General features: G+C 38.8%; 1 protein-coding gene across 4 annotated transcripts in view; it reads left to right on the top strand.

Moving 5' to 3' along the window:
• Specc1 (sperm antigen with calponin homology and coiled-coil domains 1) overlaps nucleotides 1-18,297 on the top strand; it is a 230,697-nt gene that overhangs the window by 151,091 nt on the left and 61,309 nt on the right. For all 4 annotated transcript variants that reach the window (XM_076870325.1, XM_076870324.1, XM_076870326.1 and 1 more), the window contains 5 exons: nucleotides 3,107-3,252; nucleotides 6,121-6,221; nucleotides 8,979-9,060; nucleotides 11,846-12,002; nucleotides 16,800-16,902. In XM_076870325.1, coding sequence (XP_076726440.1) covers nucleotides 3,107-3,252; nucleotides 6,121-6,221; nucleotides 8,979-9,060; nucleotides 11,846-12,002; nucleotides 16,800-16,902 — 589 coding nt within the window. The remainder of the gene's footprint in view (nucleotides 1-3,106; nucleotides 3,253-6,120; nucleotides 6,222-8,978; nucleotides 9,061-11,845; nucleotides 12,003-16,799; nucleotides 16,903-18,297) is intronic.

The raw sequence follows: 18,297 nt of genomic DNA, 5'->3' as shown, positions 1-18,297 counted from the left end.
TGATGTGCACTGAGGATAGAATCCAGTACCTTACACATGCTAGGCAAGTAGCTCTACCACTGAGCTATAAGCACAGCCCTCTTTTTTTTTTTTTTTTTGAGGTGCTGAGGATTGAACCCAGGGCCTTGTGCATGCAAGACAAGCACTCTACCAACTGAGCTAAGTCCACAGCCCTCTATTTAAAAACAAAGGAAATGTAATACTTCATTTGTTGCTGGGTTCTAACAATTCAAAAACAATCTGGTATAGGGAATTTGAGGGTTTATTTTAAAATAAAGTTCAAGCTGAGTACCTCTTAGCTGAAATTCTTGGGACCAGAAGTGTTTCGAATTTCAGATTTTTTTTATGTTTTAAATATTTGCATATACACAATTAGGTATTTTAGGAAGGGACCCAAGTCTTTACCTGAAATTCACTGATATTTCATATACATTTTATATACATAGCCTGAAGGTAATTTTATACAATATTTTTAGTGCATGTGTGCTTTGCCTATACTTGTCCTATGGGGTTGTGTGGAATTTCCACTTCTGGCTTTATGTCAGTGCTCAAAAGTCTTAGATTTTAGATCATTTTAGATCTCAGATTCTTAGATAATGGACGTTTAACTGTACTAATGAAACCAATAGGGGCTGGGTATATAGCTCAATTGGTAGAGTGCTTGTCTTGCAAGCCCAAGGCCCTGGGTTCAATCCCCAGCACCAAAAAAAAAAAAAAAAACATTCTTAACTGTTTTCTATGTTTATTCAATTCAGACTTTGTTTTGTGTATCCCTTCTATACACATGTGAGATACACACACACGTACACACAGTTATATGATATGGTGGGTATCTGGTGGGTATTTTTCTAATCTACTTACATAATTTGCTTAGCTTCCTCATACTGACTGATGTTGTTCTAGCCAAGAAGACTGACTGATCGTTTGAAATATCATCTTTGGTATCTGAAGGCAGGGCTTTATGGTTTTCTTATGAAGTCTATGTGAGTCTTTTTAATTATCATTTGATGTTTTGAATCAAAGAGAAAATTAGAAATACCTCAACAGAAGGTAGGATCCTCCATTTTATTCTTATTTAATTAACAAGGAGTGAAATTAAAATTAATTTTTAGAAAATGATCTTCCTTAGAGGTACTTTGATAGCAAGTCATTTAAGTGGACCGGTAAGAAGGTATCCTACCTTGTTGATGATCTTTGTGATAAAAAGGAGGTGTTTGTTTTTTGTTTTTTTTCCCCCTGCTTAGACCTAACCTGATTTTATTCTTTTTCTACTGTTTGTTTGGTTTTTGAGACCGGGTGTCTTCTATGTTGCCTAGGTTGGCCTCAAGTTCCTGAACTCAAGTGATTCTCCTGCATCAGTCTCCTGAGTAGCTGGGACTGTAGGTTGTGCCACTGTGCCCAGCTCACCGTCTGGTTTTATACTGTGTAACACAAGGAGGAAATACAATAACTAACTCCTTTCAATAAACCTTTAATTTTTTTTTTTAAACCAAACCTCCTACAATTTCTGATAGTTTTTTCCAAAAAAGTTTTGAGTTTGCTAATTTTGTTTTCACTCAAAAGAAAGGGAAGTCAGGTCAAGAGTGTAGGGCAGAGTGGTTTAAGTGTTTTAAATTAAAACACTGCTTCATTTAAATTTTCTCTGTTGATTACACAGCAACAGAAGAAAACAAAGAGGATTAAGGATGAGTAAATTCAATTGCAGAAGCTTATTAAGGTTTCTTTCAGAAAGATCAGGAAATAAGTATTTTAAACTTCTACTGACCTTATTAAAATATACTGCCAGAAATATTTTATTTGATCCATTCTCATAAATTAGTCATCTTGCAAAACAGCTGTGGCAATATGATTTTTTTTTTTTTTTCATCAGTGATTTAGCAATCGGAGATTGGGAGTTCTTGTCTTGGCTCATTCACAAGGAGATTAAATGACATGAGATGAGGAAGCCATGCATGAGAGAACAGAATCACATATTCTGTCTTTAAAAGATTCTCCTATGAGTCTGTGCAGGAATTTAGGAACCACACCAAGAACCTATCAGAAAATTTGGGTGGCCAGACACAGTGATGCACCCTTGTAGGGAGGCTAAGGTAGAAGGCTTGCAAATTCAAAGCCGGGCTCAGCAATTTATTGAGGTCCTGAGTAACTTAGCAAGACCCTATCTCAAAATAAAAAAATTTTTAAAAGGCTGAAAATGTGACTCATTGGTTAAGTGTCCCTGCCTGGGTCCAATCCCCAACACCAAAAAGAAAAAAGAAGAAGGAGAAAAAAAATTCTGGTGAGAATAGAAGATTAATAACACACAGAATTTAGAGGGTCAAAAGATATATGAAGCAGGATTCTGTTGTATAATGTATTGCACTTTACTTGGCTTAGGCAAAAAGATATTAAATGGCTTGCAGAGTTGTTGGGAGGGCTAAAGAAACAAGACTCCTAACTAAGCTTTCAGGATGAGTTTCCTAAGTCCCTTACGTCTCCACCATGTTGGGGAGCCTTAAAATTGGGAAGCTGCCTGCCCAGTTGGAAAGCTACAACCACCATTGCCAATACTAGAAGCAACTTGTCTCTGTTACAACCTGTATCACCGTGAATGCCCCATGCCCTGCCTCTCTCCCTGAGTTCAGGTCCCACTCCAGATCTTTCTCAAGTGTTTCTGATTGGTGGAACCTGAAATCTTAGCTGTAGGAGAGTCCTAAAATTTCATCTTTCCAACCTCTGAATATACTATCTGGGGTTTGGAACAAATGTCCACAAGCTAATCAGCATCTGCCATTGATAGGAAGCTAAATATTTATGATAAATAAACATTTGTATTTTTTCATCATTTGCAGAATAGACTCATTTATTTAGAGGTACCATCAAGTCACTCTACATATAAACATTATTTCTGACCATTTCCTAGAAAACACCTCTTTCTGAAAAATTGAGAGTAGTACCTATGTTATTTCCTAAAGATGTGAAGCTGATCCAGGAAACAGCATTTTAAATGTACAAGCCTCCTTTCAGCTTTGTGTATTTTCTCTGTATTGGTTCTGTTTCCATCCATGTCTTTTTCCCATGGGGACATCCTCCACCTTTTCAATTTGATATGCTCTTTACCATGCAGAGCTGTGAATGAAGAATCCAAGCCCTCAGAGGTTGATGCTGGTGGCCGGTGGCATGGCGTCTACGTCACTAGAACAACTCCAGCACCTGCAGAGTCTGCAACCACTGTTAAGTCACTGATCAAGTCATTTGACTTGGGACGCTCAGGTATTTAATAGTTTTTTTCCAAAAGCAAAGCTCCACATTCAAATCATGTCTTGACACATCATTTCTGCTCCGTAATGACCACAGGGCTCTTTCTAGGTCTTGCCTCGGGCAGCCACTGTATGAAGAGTGTAGGACCCTGGCAGAGACTCAGTGAGGCCAAAACGGAGAGTCTAGCTCATAGATAAAACAAACACAGCCTCCCTTTTCTCTACACCTCTTCCCAACCTCTTAATTTCTGCTTAGCCGCCGCCTTCCTTTTCTGCTTCTTGTAGCCATTGCATTCAGATTACTACTATTTTCCTTCCGCATCTCCTGAGTATGAGCAGCATCAGCCAGAGGCTTTGTCTCCCAGGAAACAAGGCATCCCGTCTGTGCATTCATCCGTTTTGTTGGGACCCTGGCCATTCTTACCTGGCAGTGTGCTGTTAAGACTTCTTTCTACCTCGTCTTGCATGTTCTGGAGCTGATTTTTTTTTTTTTTTTTTTTTTTTGGTCATTCCTGATCTTGGTGCATTTGCACTGTTATGCTCGAATTCGGGACCCCCAAAAGACCACCAGAGACCAAGATGGATGTAAGCAGCAAAGAGATGTTTATTTCGATCTAGCTCAGTCCTTTGCGCACACACGGCAACTGGTGACGCTGAGAGGCCCCGAGCCCAGGGTTTGCAGCAGTTTTATACATTTTAGGGGGAAGGCAGGGACTTCACATACATCATAGCATCTCTGCAAATCATCACACACCACGGAAAAATCATAAAATAATTCTAAAACATGATTAGCACATTCACTGGCGGGAACAAGTTGGGTAAGGGTGATTGGTTACTACAAGAGGGGGATTTGTTTGAACTGATTGGTTTAAGCCAAGAGGGGTGTACATGCTGAACTACATGGTTTCCCAACACGTTATCAACCACCATAAACTACTGGGTGAGTCATCTGCATCCCAGTTATTTCCCTGTCTCATGCTGATTGGTGGCTCTTGTGGGGGTTGCTATGGATCCCCACCTAGCCTGACTGAGTCAGGGACACCTGGTGCAGCAGATTTCTCCTGTTTTTTGCTGTTATTTGTAGATAAACATCTTAGCAGGGTGGGAATGTGCCTAGGAGTGCTCTGTGGGTCTTTCCAAGGAAAAAGGTCATGTCCCTTCCTTGGACAGGCTTTGCTCTGAGGTAAAGGCTGGTTTTTCAGCACCTTTAATGTAATGGACTGACAGATTCACAATTTCCCTTTAGTTAAACTTACTTGTAGGATACCGCCAGTTATCGGTGAGTGGTTCTTCTCCCTCAAATGTTGAAGTTTGAACATTAGAGAAGCACACCGAGGCAAACATCTAAAGCAGGGTTTATTTACAAAGGGGTAACGGACTTCTCCTGGGAGGGATAGGAGGCTGTAGCTGGCATCCTGGTATCCCAAAAAGCTAGGCATTCTGCTTCCTTTGTTTTCCTGTCCTCTTCCCCTTACCTTTCTCTGTCTTGTGTATGTGACTAGGCCCAGGAATGCTCGGTGGGATAGCCAAAAGGTGGGCAACAGGTGGGCCAAAGGGGGAAGGGCAGGATGGTGCAGCTCCTGACACATTAATTAACAACTTTAGAGCTCCCTGTAGGGAGGGACAATTCCTAGGACTGGTTACCTTGGCAACAGGTTGGAGCTGGGGCATGTTCTTGGTACCCGTGGAGGAAGGGCTCTGGAGGAATTAACTTTTCAATCCCTCAGAGGACAATCTCCAACTTTCTGGACTCACTTAAAATTGGCCTCCTTGATTGACCTGACTCGATTAACCTATCTACACTGACTGCCTAATTCTGGCTTCACTTATGTATATGAAAAAAATACACATTCATACCATATATATGTAATATACAGAGTACATTAAATTAAAGAAACAGAATGTGCATCTCTCCTCAGAAACGATCTTTCTTCCCTGACTATAACAAATATGCATTGAATTGGAGGCTTGGAATAACTAATCCTAGGATGTACTTGATTGTCTCTGCTGAAATAGTTTGCAACTGAACTGGCCTCACATATTAGGCGATACATATTCAAAGATAGGAAAGCCTCATTGAAACTGGAGTTTTGAGATAAGACTAGATTCCCCAATTCACCAGTTTTCTCTGGGTTCTTGTCTTGTAAATTTTCAAGAATAAAATCCATAGACAATCATAGATGGGAAGAATAAACAGAGCAGCATTTATTTAATAGAGAAGAAATAGAACTCCCACCATGCACAAAGGGACCTGTTAGCAGAAAAACCCATTTTGGTGTGCTAATTTAGGAGCTTATATATGGTTCTGGGTAGAGCATAGAGCAAAATCTGTGTGAAAACAGCACCAAGGCTTTGGTCTTCCATCTGGGTTTACCCCCACCTTTCAGTTTTCCCTCTTCTGGGAACAAAAGAGTTGTCTCCAGACAACTGCAGCTTTCTCCAGGTGAGCCTCAAGGTCTTTTACATTTTAAATAGGCCTTGATAATGCTCATTAACATTTCCACCAGGTAGCCTCCAGGTGTAGTTCCTGTTCCTGTGTTTGAATAAGACTATTGATACTCACTGTGAGTCAGAGGCACAGGTAAGAAATGAATCAACAGTTAATGATTTGTGTATGGGCTTTCCTGTTCCTTTCCTCCTAGAGGAACCTTTTTATATAGACATTTTCTTTTTCTTCATTTATCCTATATCCAAGACCAACTCCCAAAAGCTTGGTTGACTTTACCCCTCACATTTCCCCATTTCACTCTAGAGAAAAGGATAATGCACTGAACATCATGGAATATTGAAGTCACCAAAAAAGAAACAACAAATTGAGAACTATTATTTGTGATTTTTGATCTGGAACAAACATGTATGTTTCAATCTCTTTCCTTTGTAGGTGGAACTGGACAGAATCTTTCTGTCCATAAGACCCCCAGAAGTCCCCTAAGTGGAATACCAGTAAGGACCACTCCAGCAGCTGCTGTCTCTCCCATGCAGGTAATAGAAGGTCCCAAACAACCACTGTTTATGGCATGTTGTGTATCCTAGATGTTCTTATTTACATATACCTCTGTGGGATGGGTGGGGAGAAGACAGTGTGTTCGCTTTACAAATGGGATTACATATTATTCTGACACTCATTTCACTTTAATGTGGAGCATAGGTTCTGTGAGGACAGGAATTTTTTTTTCCCCCCCTTACTGGGGATTAAACCCAGAGGGCGCTTAATCACTGAGCCACATCCCCAGCTCCCCTACCCTTTTTTTTTTTTTTTTTTTTTGGTAGTTGTATAGATGAATAGCTTGCCTTTATTATGTTTGGTTTTTATTTTTAGGTGGTGTTAAGGATCAAACCCAGTGCCTCACTCAGGCTAGGCAAGTGTTCTGCCACTGAGCTACAGCCCAGCCCCTCCCCAACTTTTTTTTTTATACCTTATTTAGAGACAGAGTCTCCCTGAATTGCTTAGGGCCTCACTAAGTTGCTGAGGCTGCTTTTGAACTCATGATAAGGACAGGGATTTTTGAGACTTTGCTTGCTATTAGGTCCCTTGTTTAGAACAATGACTGGCATAATAGTCATATCACAGTAAAAACCCAATAAATATTTGTTCAACAAATGAAGGAATATGTTTTTATATGTCAATATATGGAGAAATAATTCATCTTTTTTAAAGGCTACATTACATGCAGTGGTTTATTTAGCTGCTACTCTTCTATTGATGATGAAAGCACATGAAAGAGAATACAAAAAAAAAAAAAATGGGAGAAGACCCCATGGACTGGCAATGCTTCATTCAGCACTGGAGGGGCACATTTTTTGGGGGAAAATGGCTGTGGGCCACCTCGAGAGTCTGGGGGCCTAAGCAGAGCCAGATCATTGGAGGAGCTAGTTACTTTTGGAGGGCCCTCTTGGCAGGCAGGGCCAAGTAATGGCAGGAGTTTAGGGTGGGGTGGGAGGACATGTAGGTAGCCATATCTTTCAGGTGGATGTTTAGATTGTTTTGGATTTACCTTATTATAAAAGCAGTACAGTGAAGGTCCTTTTACAAATTTTTGACCTCCTAAGGAACTATTTTTATGTAAGAATGTATTAGGATTCATTCATTTGCAAATATCAGAAATCACTTTCGCTAGTTAAGCTAGAGTGATTCAGGGGTTTTGATATTGAAAGGACTGGAGGAGAAGGTTCTAGTCTCTCTGAGCTTCTAAGAAAGGTTCTCAAAACATCTCAAGTTGGCCCATCAAAGAATCTTCTGCAGCTGGGTGTAGTGGTGCATGCCTATAATTCTGATGACTAGGGAGAACCAGGAGGATCACAAAGCCAACCTCAGCAACTTAGCAAGGTCCTATCTCAAAATAAAAATTAAAAAGGGATGTGGTTCCATGCTTAAGTACCCCTGGGTTTAGTGTCGAGTAACAAGACAAAAATAACTTAAAAAAAAAAAAGAATCTTTTATTTCTGCCAGAATCAGGAATTCTTTCACTAAGTGCTTGCCTAGGACCCCCACTTTTGCCAGGATCTAGGGCCGGCTTCAGGACCATACTGCTGCAGGTGCAGTTCATTCCAGCAGAACACAATCTCTACCCCCTCCTTTGTAATACCATGAAGTTATGGGATCACACACCAGAACCTCCATCCCTGCCAGAGACAGGCAGTATGCCTCCAAGCCATGATTGCCAGCAAAAGCCGCAGAAGGGCACATTTACCCTCCCTTGCCCCTTTCAGGTCTTCTTAGAATGGACCTGTTTGTCAAAAGCTAGGTAGATCACTGGGTGAACCAAACTTTGAGGGAGTTTGAAAAATATGCCCTTTAGCTTTTCAGTCTCATGTAATTCAGTGAGTCACCCTACAAAGGGACTAGAATGAAGTTCAGTGAGTCAATTCTGAGACCCAAATTTGTTCTGAATAATAGAAAATGAATTACTAGAAAAGGAAATGGACTTGCTCTTTCTTGGCACATGAAAATTTTGATATATTACCCTGAAATTTGTGCTCCACTCACATTATATAAATTGCTATTTTCCCAGAATTTTGACACCCTTTATATATTATCTTATTTTACTTTGTTTATTGGTAAGGTTGAGCCCTTCATATATTTATAGGTCATTTTGTATCTTTTAAAATATTTTTTTTAGTTGAGATGGACACACATATTTTTGTTTATTAATTTTTTTAATTAATTAATTTTTTTTTAGTCATACATGACAGCAGAATGTATTTTGACATATAATACATACATGGAATGAACATACATCAATCATATTGTCTCTTCTATTCTGCTGCCCTTCCTATCCTCCCCTCCTCCCCTCTCCCATCCTTTCTCTCTATCCAATCTAATGTGTATTAATTTGTTTTTTATGTGGTGCTGAGGATCGAACCCAGTGCCTCACACTTGTGAGGCAAGTGCTGTACCACTGAGCCCCAGCCCTAGTTACATTTTGTATTTTTTGAATGTGTGTGATCACATATGCTTTATCTGGTGGTTTTTTTTTTTTTTTTTTTTTTTTTGAGTTATTGATCTTTTTCCTATTTATAAGTCATCTTGATGTATTGTGGATTTTTAAATATTTTTCTTTAATTATAGGTAGACACAATATCTTTATTTTATTTTTTATGTGGTGCTTAGGATCAAACTCAGTGTCTCATGCATGCTAGGCAAGTGCTCTACCACCTAGCCACACCATCAGCCCTGTTACTGTTGAGCTTGTTATGTCACAAGCTCACCTGTGCTGTTGTGTCCTTTTGTTTTGATAGAGGCATTCGACTTACAGCAGCTTGAGGCCAGCCAACAAAGGTGTGACTCAGCGCTTAGATCTTCCAGACCTTCCCCTCTCAGGTAAATTACCTTAAACATGAAGTTCTTTTGACCTACTTTTTTGTGGGGCTGACTTTTCTGCTTGCCTTTTCATGAAACTGAATGTAGGAAAATAATCGGTATCAGTTTTCTCAACTGATTTCCAGCACTGCATGTAGACATTTGTGGATGTTATATCCAGTTGTGCAGCCCTGAGACAAAAGGGTGTCTCAGCATGCGTGGACCTAAAAAGAAATGCCAAACTTGGTTGTTGTTTTCTATTACATATGTATGTATATGTACATACATACGTTTATATACGTCTGCAAAGATATGTACACTGATTCTCAAAAGAATATCTTCTATTTTTAAATTTTTTTTTAGTTGTAGATGGACGCAATATCTTCATTTATTTATTTTTTTGGTGCTGAGATTTGAAGCTAGTACTTTATGCATGCACAGCAAGTGATATACCACTGAGCTACAATCCCAGTCCCTCTTCTACTCTTTAAAATAAGTAAATAAACAAATAAAATTCAAAAATATATCTTATTTTGAATTTGCCTATGGTTTCCACGATTCTTAAAATATGCCTCTTAAAATATCACTGTCCAGCTGGGGATATAGCTCGGTTGGTAGAGTGCTTGCCTCACATGCATAAGGCCCTGGTTCAAACCCCAGCAACACCAAAAAAAAAAAAAAAAAAAGATATCACCGTGTATAATCCACTTCTTACTGTTAAAATCATCACCTATGGCAGTTATAGCCTTATGAAATGTATTGCTCAAATAATAAGATTTGAAATTACTCCTTAATCCATGGCTGCAGAGTGGACGCTCTGTTAGCAGGCATGAAAACAACATTAATTTCATTGTACATTTCCATCAGAGCTTTTGGGTGGCCAGGTGCACTGTGAATAAGCAGTAATATTTTGAAAAGAATCTTTTTTTTCCCCCGAGCAATAGCTCTCAATAATGGGCTTAACATACTTAGTAAGCTATATTGTAAACAGATATGCTGTCATCAAACTTTTGTTCTTCGGCGTATAGAGCATAAGCACAGTTGACTTAGTATCATTTTTAGAGTCACAGAATTTTCAAAATGGTAAATGAGTATTAGCCTTACCTTAAAGTTTGAGCCCCATGGGAGGGAGAAAGCCGAAACAGAAGATTGAAAACCTGCCTGATTTTCAAAACTGCATAACTTATTACATAACATAAAATAGGGAATAACTTAATTATATGCATAGTGTTTGGTTTGCTTTTTCGAAAATTGTAGTAAAAAATGCATAACATAAAATTCACCATCTTAACCATTTTTAAATATACTTGGTAGGTGAGCTTTGAACAATAATATATGTATCCTCTTCTCTATGTCCCACCAGCTTCAAAGTTTCCTATTGGTCTAGAGAAAGCATCCTTTTGATTGACAAGATAAATATTGAAGTTGAGACCACAACTATTGCTGGGAGTAAATAGTTCATTGGCAACCCTCCCCACCTCATCTACCACCAGGCACCTGTCTATGGGAATATTATTTACTATAATAAAGAAAGGATTACACAGTGAAAACTGTTTTCTTTTAGTCATTTCCAGAAATTGCTTGTCAACATTGAGGTCATCAGAAGCTACAGAAACAGGGATTAATGTGCTGTTTTTGTTGTTCTCTTTAGTGATGTAAACACTATTTTTCTCGGGTATTTAGAGCTAATTAGCCTCACTCCCAACTTCACTACCCATAATTGATGGCTATTAGCTGTAGAAGTATTGTTTTCTTCTGTAACTATATGTAGGTCCACAGGAAGCAACCACAGGGCTCAGCCTGCTCACTGGCCTGTCCTATAGCTTTGAACTTGATTCTCTGAGCTCATTTCCTCTATCAATATAAATCATTCTCAAAATTTTTCTCCTGTTCTCTACTTTTATGGTGCTTTAAGGATTATCTGGTGGATTTAGCCCATTTGAGGACCTGTTTTGACCCAGACTAATATGACAGTATTTGGAACATTTAAAAGGATGATTTTTGCTAAATTTTTGGTGAATCAGACCTTTGATTAGAATAACTTTTTTCTTATAAAATTATAAGTTATCATTCTTAGTCCTCAAGATTTTTCTCTGCTGTTGACCATGAGCTGATAATCATGAGACATTTTCCTGCCAGCTCATTCTTTCTGGTGCCTACCAAATAAAATAAAATACATTATTTGGGGACAGGGACAGGGTCACAGCATCCAAACTGAGTAGTTGCACAGCCTGTTAGAAGGGCCCATACTTTGCTTAAATGCTCTGATAAAGTCATTTTTAAATTAATAATCATTTTTTACCAAGAGGCTAATTTGGCATCTAAGTCCTGTAGTTTATGTAGTTGGTACTGCCTAAAGCATCATTAGCAAATACCATGTCCCTGTTTGTATTTTTGTTACTTCAGGAAAAAAAAAAATTGCATGGGTATGTGTATATATATGTGTGTGAGTGTTTGTATATTTGTACTTGAGAATAAAATAAGAATTGTACTTAAGAATAAGTATGATGCCGGGCACAGTGGCTCATACCTGTAATCCCAGCAGCTCCAGAGGCTGAGGATTACAAGTTCAAAGCCAGCCTCAGCAATGTCGAGGTGCTGAGCAACTCAGTGAGACCCTGTCTTTAAATAAATATAAAATAGGGATGGGGATGTGGCTCAGTGGTTGAGTGCCCCTGAGTTCAATCCCCAGTACACCTCCCGACACCCCTGCAAAAAAAAAAAAAAAGAGAGAGAGAATAAAAGTATGAGGACCTGTCAGATTTCTCCTCTTCAAATATAGGTGATAATGTTGTTGTTCACACAGATCTTCTGAAGGGAAGAGCTGAGGACCTGAAGCCAGACCCTTACCTCAGAAAGAGTCCCTCATTGGAATCACTGAGCAGACCTCCCTCCCTGGGCTTCGGGAGTACCAGACTGCTGAGCGCCTCCACCGGGGGGTTGAAACCACCAAGCAAACTCAGGTACCATATTTTAAACAATGAGAAGTCAGAAAACACTGGACTATCTTCCTTCTGTTTTATCCCCCATGGACAATTTACTTATGTATATACCTCTTGAGTGAAAGTTATTAAGCTACAGTACCTGAGTCAGGTTCAGTGGCACACGTTTAATGTCAGCTACCTGGGAGGCTAAGGATCAAAAGCTCGAGGCAAATCTTGGCCACTTGGAGAGACCCTTTCTCAAAAAATTTCTTAAAAAGGGCTGGAATTGGAGCTTGGTGGTGATAGAGCCCCTGCCCTGGCTTCAATCCTCAATACCACACACAAACAACAAAAAAAGACAGTACCTGCCTTCAATGAGTCTAACAGAGGGACAGTAGATAGTATATTGTACTATGTGAAATGAAGGGCTGCCAAAAAAAAAAAGATAAGCACAGTGCTGAGGGTGGGGGTTGTTAATTGGATCAGGAAGTCTAGAGAGATGTGAAAATTCCACCAGGATGTGCAGTGTGCTATCATGAGCAAGATGTGGAACTAGAACCTGGGCTTCTCAGAGCAGGGACCCTGACATGTATACAGCAGCTTTCTGTCAAGGGTTCAGTGGTAGATGGATGACTAGGATGTTAACCTCTGAAAAGGCAAGTCGTAGGCCTGTTGCAAACAGTCCTCATTGGCAAGGAAAAGGTTCCTACATATTTTGGTACAGCCGTGGGGAACCACTAAGTCTGTGGGATTTTGTTTTTGTTTTTGAATAGTGGTTAAGATCAGACCTGCTCTTTAAGGCAGATTAATCAGAACACAGTGGCATATAATAAGCATTAGAAAGGCATTTTTGAGATCAGTGTTTAAAGGAACATTAGCAAGAATGTTAAAGATCTAGTGAGAGAGGGAGAGAATGTTGAGCCTGGCAAGATGGTTATCAGTAGTCTGTTCTCTCTCTCTCACACCTCTGCCACCTCCTCCTCTTTGGTGGTTCTGATCACCTAGACTCCAGTAAACCTCCTTCAGCTGCTTCCTGTATCCCTTATGACTTCCCTGCTTCTCCATGCTATTTTTCTGAAGCACCGGGTGCATCCCGCTGCAGACCTCTTAGAAACTCCCATTACTTTGTCATCCACATTCCTTGTTTTTTAGCTAAGCCACAAGTTAGTGCCACCCCCACTCACCAGCTAGAATGGCCCAGTTTTTCCCTCCTTCCAAGCCTACCTAACTCCCTGCCTTTGCAATATAATGTGAACATTTTTGATTCTAGATCTTTATTTGCTGGATTGAAATGCTTTCCTTTTGTCCTTTTATACTCCTAAATACTGCTGCTTCTTCAAATTCAAACTTACCATGAAGTGGTACTAACCACCTTGGTAGCATTGACGTTCCCCCTTCTCTAACTTTGGTGTCTTTCATTCATTTGAGTACACTGCTTTGTAGTGTGAATAACTTGCATAGTCTTTGCCCTTGTCCACAGGATGGCTGTAATTTAGGAATAGTAGATATTTTGTCTTTGGTATCTTTCCCAGGCCCTTGCATTCTGCAATATACACAGCATTTCACTCAGTATATACTTATGAATTGGTAGATAGATGAATATATAAAACTGTCTAGTGTAGCAACTTATAATAAATATTATAATCATCAATATGGAAAAGGATTTATGAAAGTCCGAATAAGTGCCAATTCTGAATCTTTGGGAATAGACTATATTTGGACCCAAGTAGATGAAATCATTTGTTTTAAGGGTTTAATTTCAATCCCTAAATATTATATATTGTCCTGTTTATTTGCAGAGATTTAAGAAAATCAAGATAGGTTTTAAGGACCAGAATTAGTGCACTTCTCAAACTAGTATCTTAAATGCATTCAAAATGCTATGTGTATATTAGTATGCTGTTTACATTATACCTTTGTCATGAAAGGTTAAATTAGTAAAATTAATTTTCTATTTAAATTTTATGTTCATGTCATTGAGATTAACCTTTGACAGTGACAATAGCAAGTACTTACTTTAGAAGTTCTCAACCTGAATTATTAAATTTGGAGGAGGGATCATATTTACTTAACTTATGTTTTAAAGAAAGAATGTTTGTTGAATGCTTTAGTCTTATATTTATACAGAAACTTTTACAAGCTTTCATCATTTCTGTCCTTTCTTTCTTTCTTTTCTTTTTTTTTAGTTGTAGTTGGACACAATACCTTTATTTTATTTATTTATTTTTATGTGATGCTGAGGATCTAACCCAGGGTCTCGCATGTGCTAGGTGAGCGCTCTACCGCTGAGTCACAACCCCAGCCCCTCATTTCTGTTCTTTCTAATGTGCAAAGTGCAAAAGTTCAGTTTTTGTTTTTGTTTTCTTGTTATGGTAGTAGTGATTGAATCCAGAGACACTCTACTGCTGAGCTATTTGCCCAGCCCTTTCTGTTTTTTTATTTTGAGACAGGATCTCACTTAAGTTGCTAAGACCAGCCTTGAACTTGGAATCCTCCTGTCTGAGGTTCTTTTGTTTGTTTATTTTTTATTTATTTTTGTGTGTGTGTGTGTATGTGATGTTAGGGATTGAACTCAGGACTTTGTGTATGCAAGGCAAGCACTCTATCGACTGAGCTGTATCTTCAGCCCCTGTCTGAAGTTCTTGAGTGGCTGGAATTACAGGTGTATGCTACCATGCCTGGCACAGAAGCTCAGTTCTGAGGGGTGACATAATGCCAGCCATGGTCACTAGAGCTTTGTAGTTACCAGTACCACTGACCAAAGAAACTTACAGGCTTGACTTCATATATATCAGGTACAGATAAGCATTCATCAAAATGTACACAAAAACAATTGAATTAACATTTGAACTGTTTTTCCAAAAATATCTCTATCTTGGTTCACATTGCTAAAGTCTAGGATCATCCTATTCCATTTTTAAAGATCATTTTAAAAGATTTTTTTTTTGAGAGAGAGAGAGAGAGAGAGAGAATTTTTTTTTAATATTTATTTTTTAGTTTTCGGCGGACACAACATCTTTGTTTGTATGTGGTGCTGAGGATTGAACCCGGGCCGCATGCATGCCAGGCAAGCGTGCTACCACTTGAGCCATATCTCCAGCCCAAAGATTTTTATTAAATATTGAATGGATACTGCAGGAAAGTTTCAACCTTCCCCTGAAGGTTTAATAATTTTAGTCTATCAAATAAACTGGCAATAGATTAACAGGAAAAAAAAAACATACAAAATTTTTTAATGTACAGAAGCATAGGAGCCATCCACAAAATGTGAGTTCCCCCAACAAAGGTCAGCTAAATGAAAGAGAAATAACTTCTTTTTGAGGGGGAGGGGGTGTACCAGGGATTGAATTCAGGGGCACTAGGCCACTAAGCAACACCCTGGTCCTATTTTGTATTTTATTTAGAGGTCTGTGTTAAGCAGGGAGAAGAATCAAGTCTAAGAGGGTCTTAGGCTAACTAAAAATGTAATGCTGTTTCTCACTTTAGTTACTACTAAGTGAGTTTAGTTACCACTAAGCAACAGCCTGGCCCTATTTTGTATTTTATTTAGAGATAGGGTCTCACTGAGTTGCTTAGTGCCTCGCTTTAGCTAAGGCTGGCTCTAAACTCTTTTGTTTTGCTATAGAGTAACATTGTGTGACTAGATCACAACTCATTTGTGTTTGCCTATGGATGTGTCTTTTTTTTTTTTTTAATAAATTTTCACTATTACAATGAGTACACATGGTGTTAGAGAAATGGGATACTGTACAAAAATCCTATAGAAACATAGTTAGGTTTTGATTTAGTTATGACATAAGGAAATGTATGGTTTTAAGTCCCTTTTTAATATTTGAAATTTGGGCTAGCATGAAAATTAATGTCAAGTTGATAGAAAATCAAGGATGGGCATCTAAACCTTTGATCACGGGATGCTAAGGTATTAGCAAAGTCACCTTGATATTGGCTACATCAGGGCTGGGGATGTGGCTCAAGCGGTAGCGCGCTCGCCTAGCATGCGTGTGGCCCGGGTTCGATCCTCAGCACCACATACAAACAAAGATGTTGTGTCCGCCGAAAACTAAAAAATAAATTAAAAAAAAAAAAGATATTGGCTACATCAGGTACTAAGAATTGAATATCACTTCAGTGTGTGCAAAACCCCAGTTTTGGAGTCATTTCATTTTATCTTACTTATTTCTCCTCCCTCTCTACTCCTATTACCTCTCATAAGCAGCAGATCTGGTGTTTTTAGTATGCCCTTCTTTTTTTAATGTTACCTTTTACACATTGCTTCAGATCTGTTTTTTATGTTATGTATAGGGGTCTTTAATTCAAATTATATTGTGCTTCATTAAATAAATAAGAAGAGCTGGGCAAGCTGGGCACAGTGGCGCACACTTGTAACCCCAGTGACTCAGAAGGCTGAGGAAGGAGGATCACAAGTTCAAAACCAGCCTCAGCAAAAGCAAGGCCTTAAGCAACTCAGTGATGAGACCCTGTCTCTAAGTAAAATATAAAATTGGGCTGGGAATGTGGCTCAGTGGTGGAGTGCCCCTGAGTTGAATCCCCAGTACCCAATAAATAGGTAGATAGGTTTATAGATACATAGATGGATGAATTTTTAAAACATAATTAAACTTTCCCCAGACTTAGGATTGTCAAGAAGCATAATTTAGGTTTTCTTTTATTTAATGAGACATATTATTAAATGTGACTAATTTAGTTATCTCTTTGGAGTACCTCTGGATAAACCTAGGCTTTTGTTTTTTCTAATCTAGTTACTTGTTGCTTGTATATTTGAGAGTTTTAAATGCCAGTATCTTCTCCTTACTATGTGTTCTTCTTTCTAACAAGTGTGGAAAGAAGAGACCCTCTAGCAGCCCTGGCTCGTGAATATGGCGGCTCCAAGCGCAACGCACTACTGAAATGGTGCCAGAAGAAGACAGAAGGCTATGCGGTAAGGAACAGTAACATAGATGGGCGGTAGTGGTCCTGTTCCAGGATATGTTCCATGTATGCATATGCTTAGTGGTCCAGTTGTCATATGATTGTCACCATTCTCTCTTCCCAGGCAGGGCTGCCAGGGAGAGTGATATGATATTTGTGCACTGCACAAAGGCCTAACAGAGGCAGGTGGGACTCAAAAAGCCCATCTTCAGACTTCCCTGCAGACCATATTCTTGAATGCAGAGAGCTGCATTTCCTGTGGGGAGGGAACCCTTCTCTTTGCTCATAGGGGGCATAAGCTTCCCTCCCCAGTACACCTGACAGGCTTATTCTCCTCAGACACAGTTTTTGGTAAAGCATCCTCCTAATTCACACAAAGACCCTAAGATGTTGTCCTCCAGAATTTTTCTAAAATTTTTTTCTGTGGTTTAAGAATACTTGCATTTATTTTAGTAAGAGTCTTGGTTTACTAAGACAGTGTTTATTTTCTCTGAAGTTCATATAGGGCAATAATACCTGATGTAATTTTTTTTTAATTATGAAATATCACACACAAAGAAAAAAGTGTGTTGATATAGAGTTTACAAATGAAGCAAAAGCCATGTCATCACTGTTCCTGTCCAGAAACTCAGCATCAACAGTTGCCACCTTTCATATGACTTTCCATCCATGATCCCTCACAATACCCTAAAATACCTGTGGACCTCAATTTCGCTTATAGTTTTCTATAAACGTATGTATCCTAAATACTAAGTTAGATTTGCCTGCACTTGACTTTCATATAAATGGAACAAAAATATTGTAATATTTGATGTCTGGGTTTTTTCCCCACACAGTTTTAAGTTAGTACAATTTGTTCATATTGTTGCAAATAGCTATAATTTGTTTACTTTCTTCATCATTTAGTAACCTGTGGTATGATTATTATTTATTCATTCTATTGTTGTTAGACAACTAAGTCATTTCTAGTTATTATAAATAGTACAGGTATGCTTTTGTATGTGAACTCTTAGAATATGTATGTTCTTATCCCACCTGGGAATGGAATTACTGGGCCATACAGTATGCTTATATCCAAGTAAAGTAGATAGTGCCAAGCAGACTTCTGAAGTAGTTTACACCCAACCAGCTTTAAAAAGACATGTTTCTCAACATTCTCACTAATTCTTAGTATTGTTTTTAGTCTTTTTTTTTTTTAACTCAACCATGCAACCACATCCCCAGCCCTATTTTGTATATTATTTATTTAGAGACAGGGTTTCACTGAGTTGCTTAGCACCTTGCTTTTGCTGAGGCTGCTTTTGAACTTGTGATCCTCCTGAGCTGCTGGGATTACAAGGGTATGCCACCATGCTGGCTTGTCCTTAATCTCTTTACTCTTGGTCTTTGGGTAAATGTATTTTTT

Source organism: Callospermophilus lateralis, chromosome 11 (genome assembly GCF_048772815.1).
Source record: "Callospermophilus lateralis isolate mCalLat2 chromosome 11, mCalLat2.hap1, whole genome shotgun sequence".
NCBI classification, from domain to species: domain Eukaryota; kingdom Metazoa; phylum Chordata; class Mammalia; order Rodentia; family Sciuridae; genus Callospermophilus; species Callospermophilus lateralis.
The sequence above is the reverse complement of the archived record's forward strand: the minus strand, read 5'-3'. Positions and strand labels throughout refer to the sequence as shown.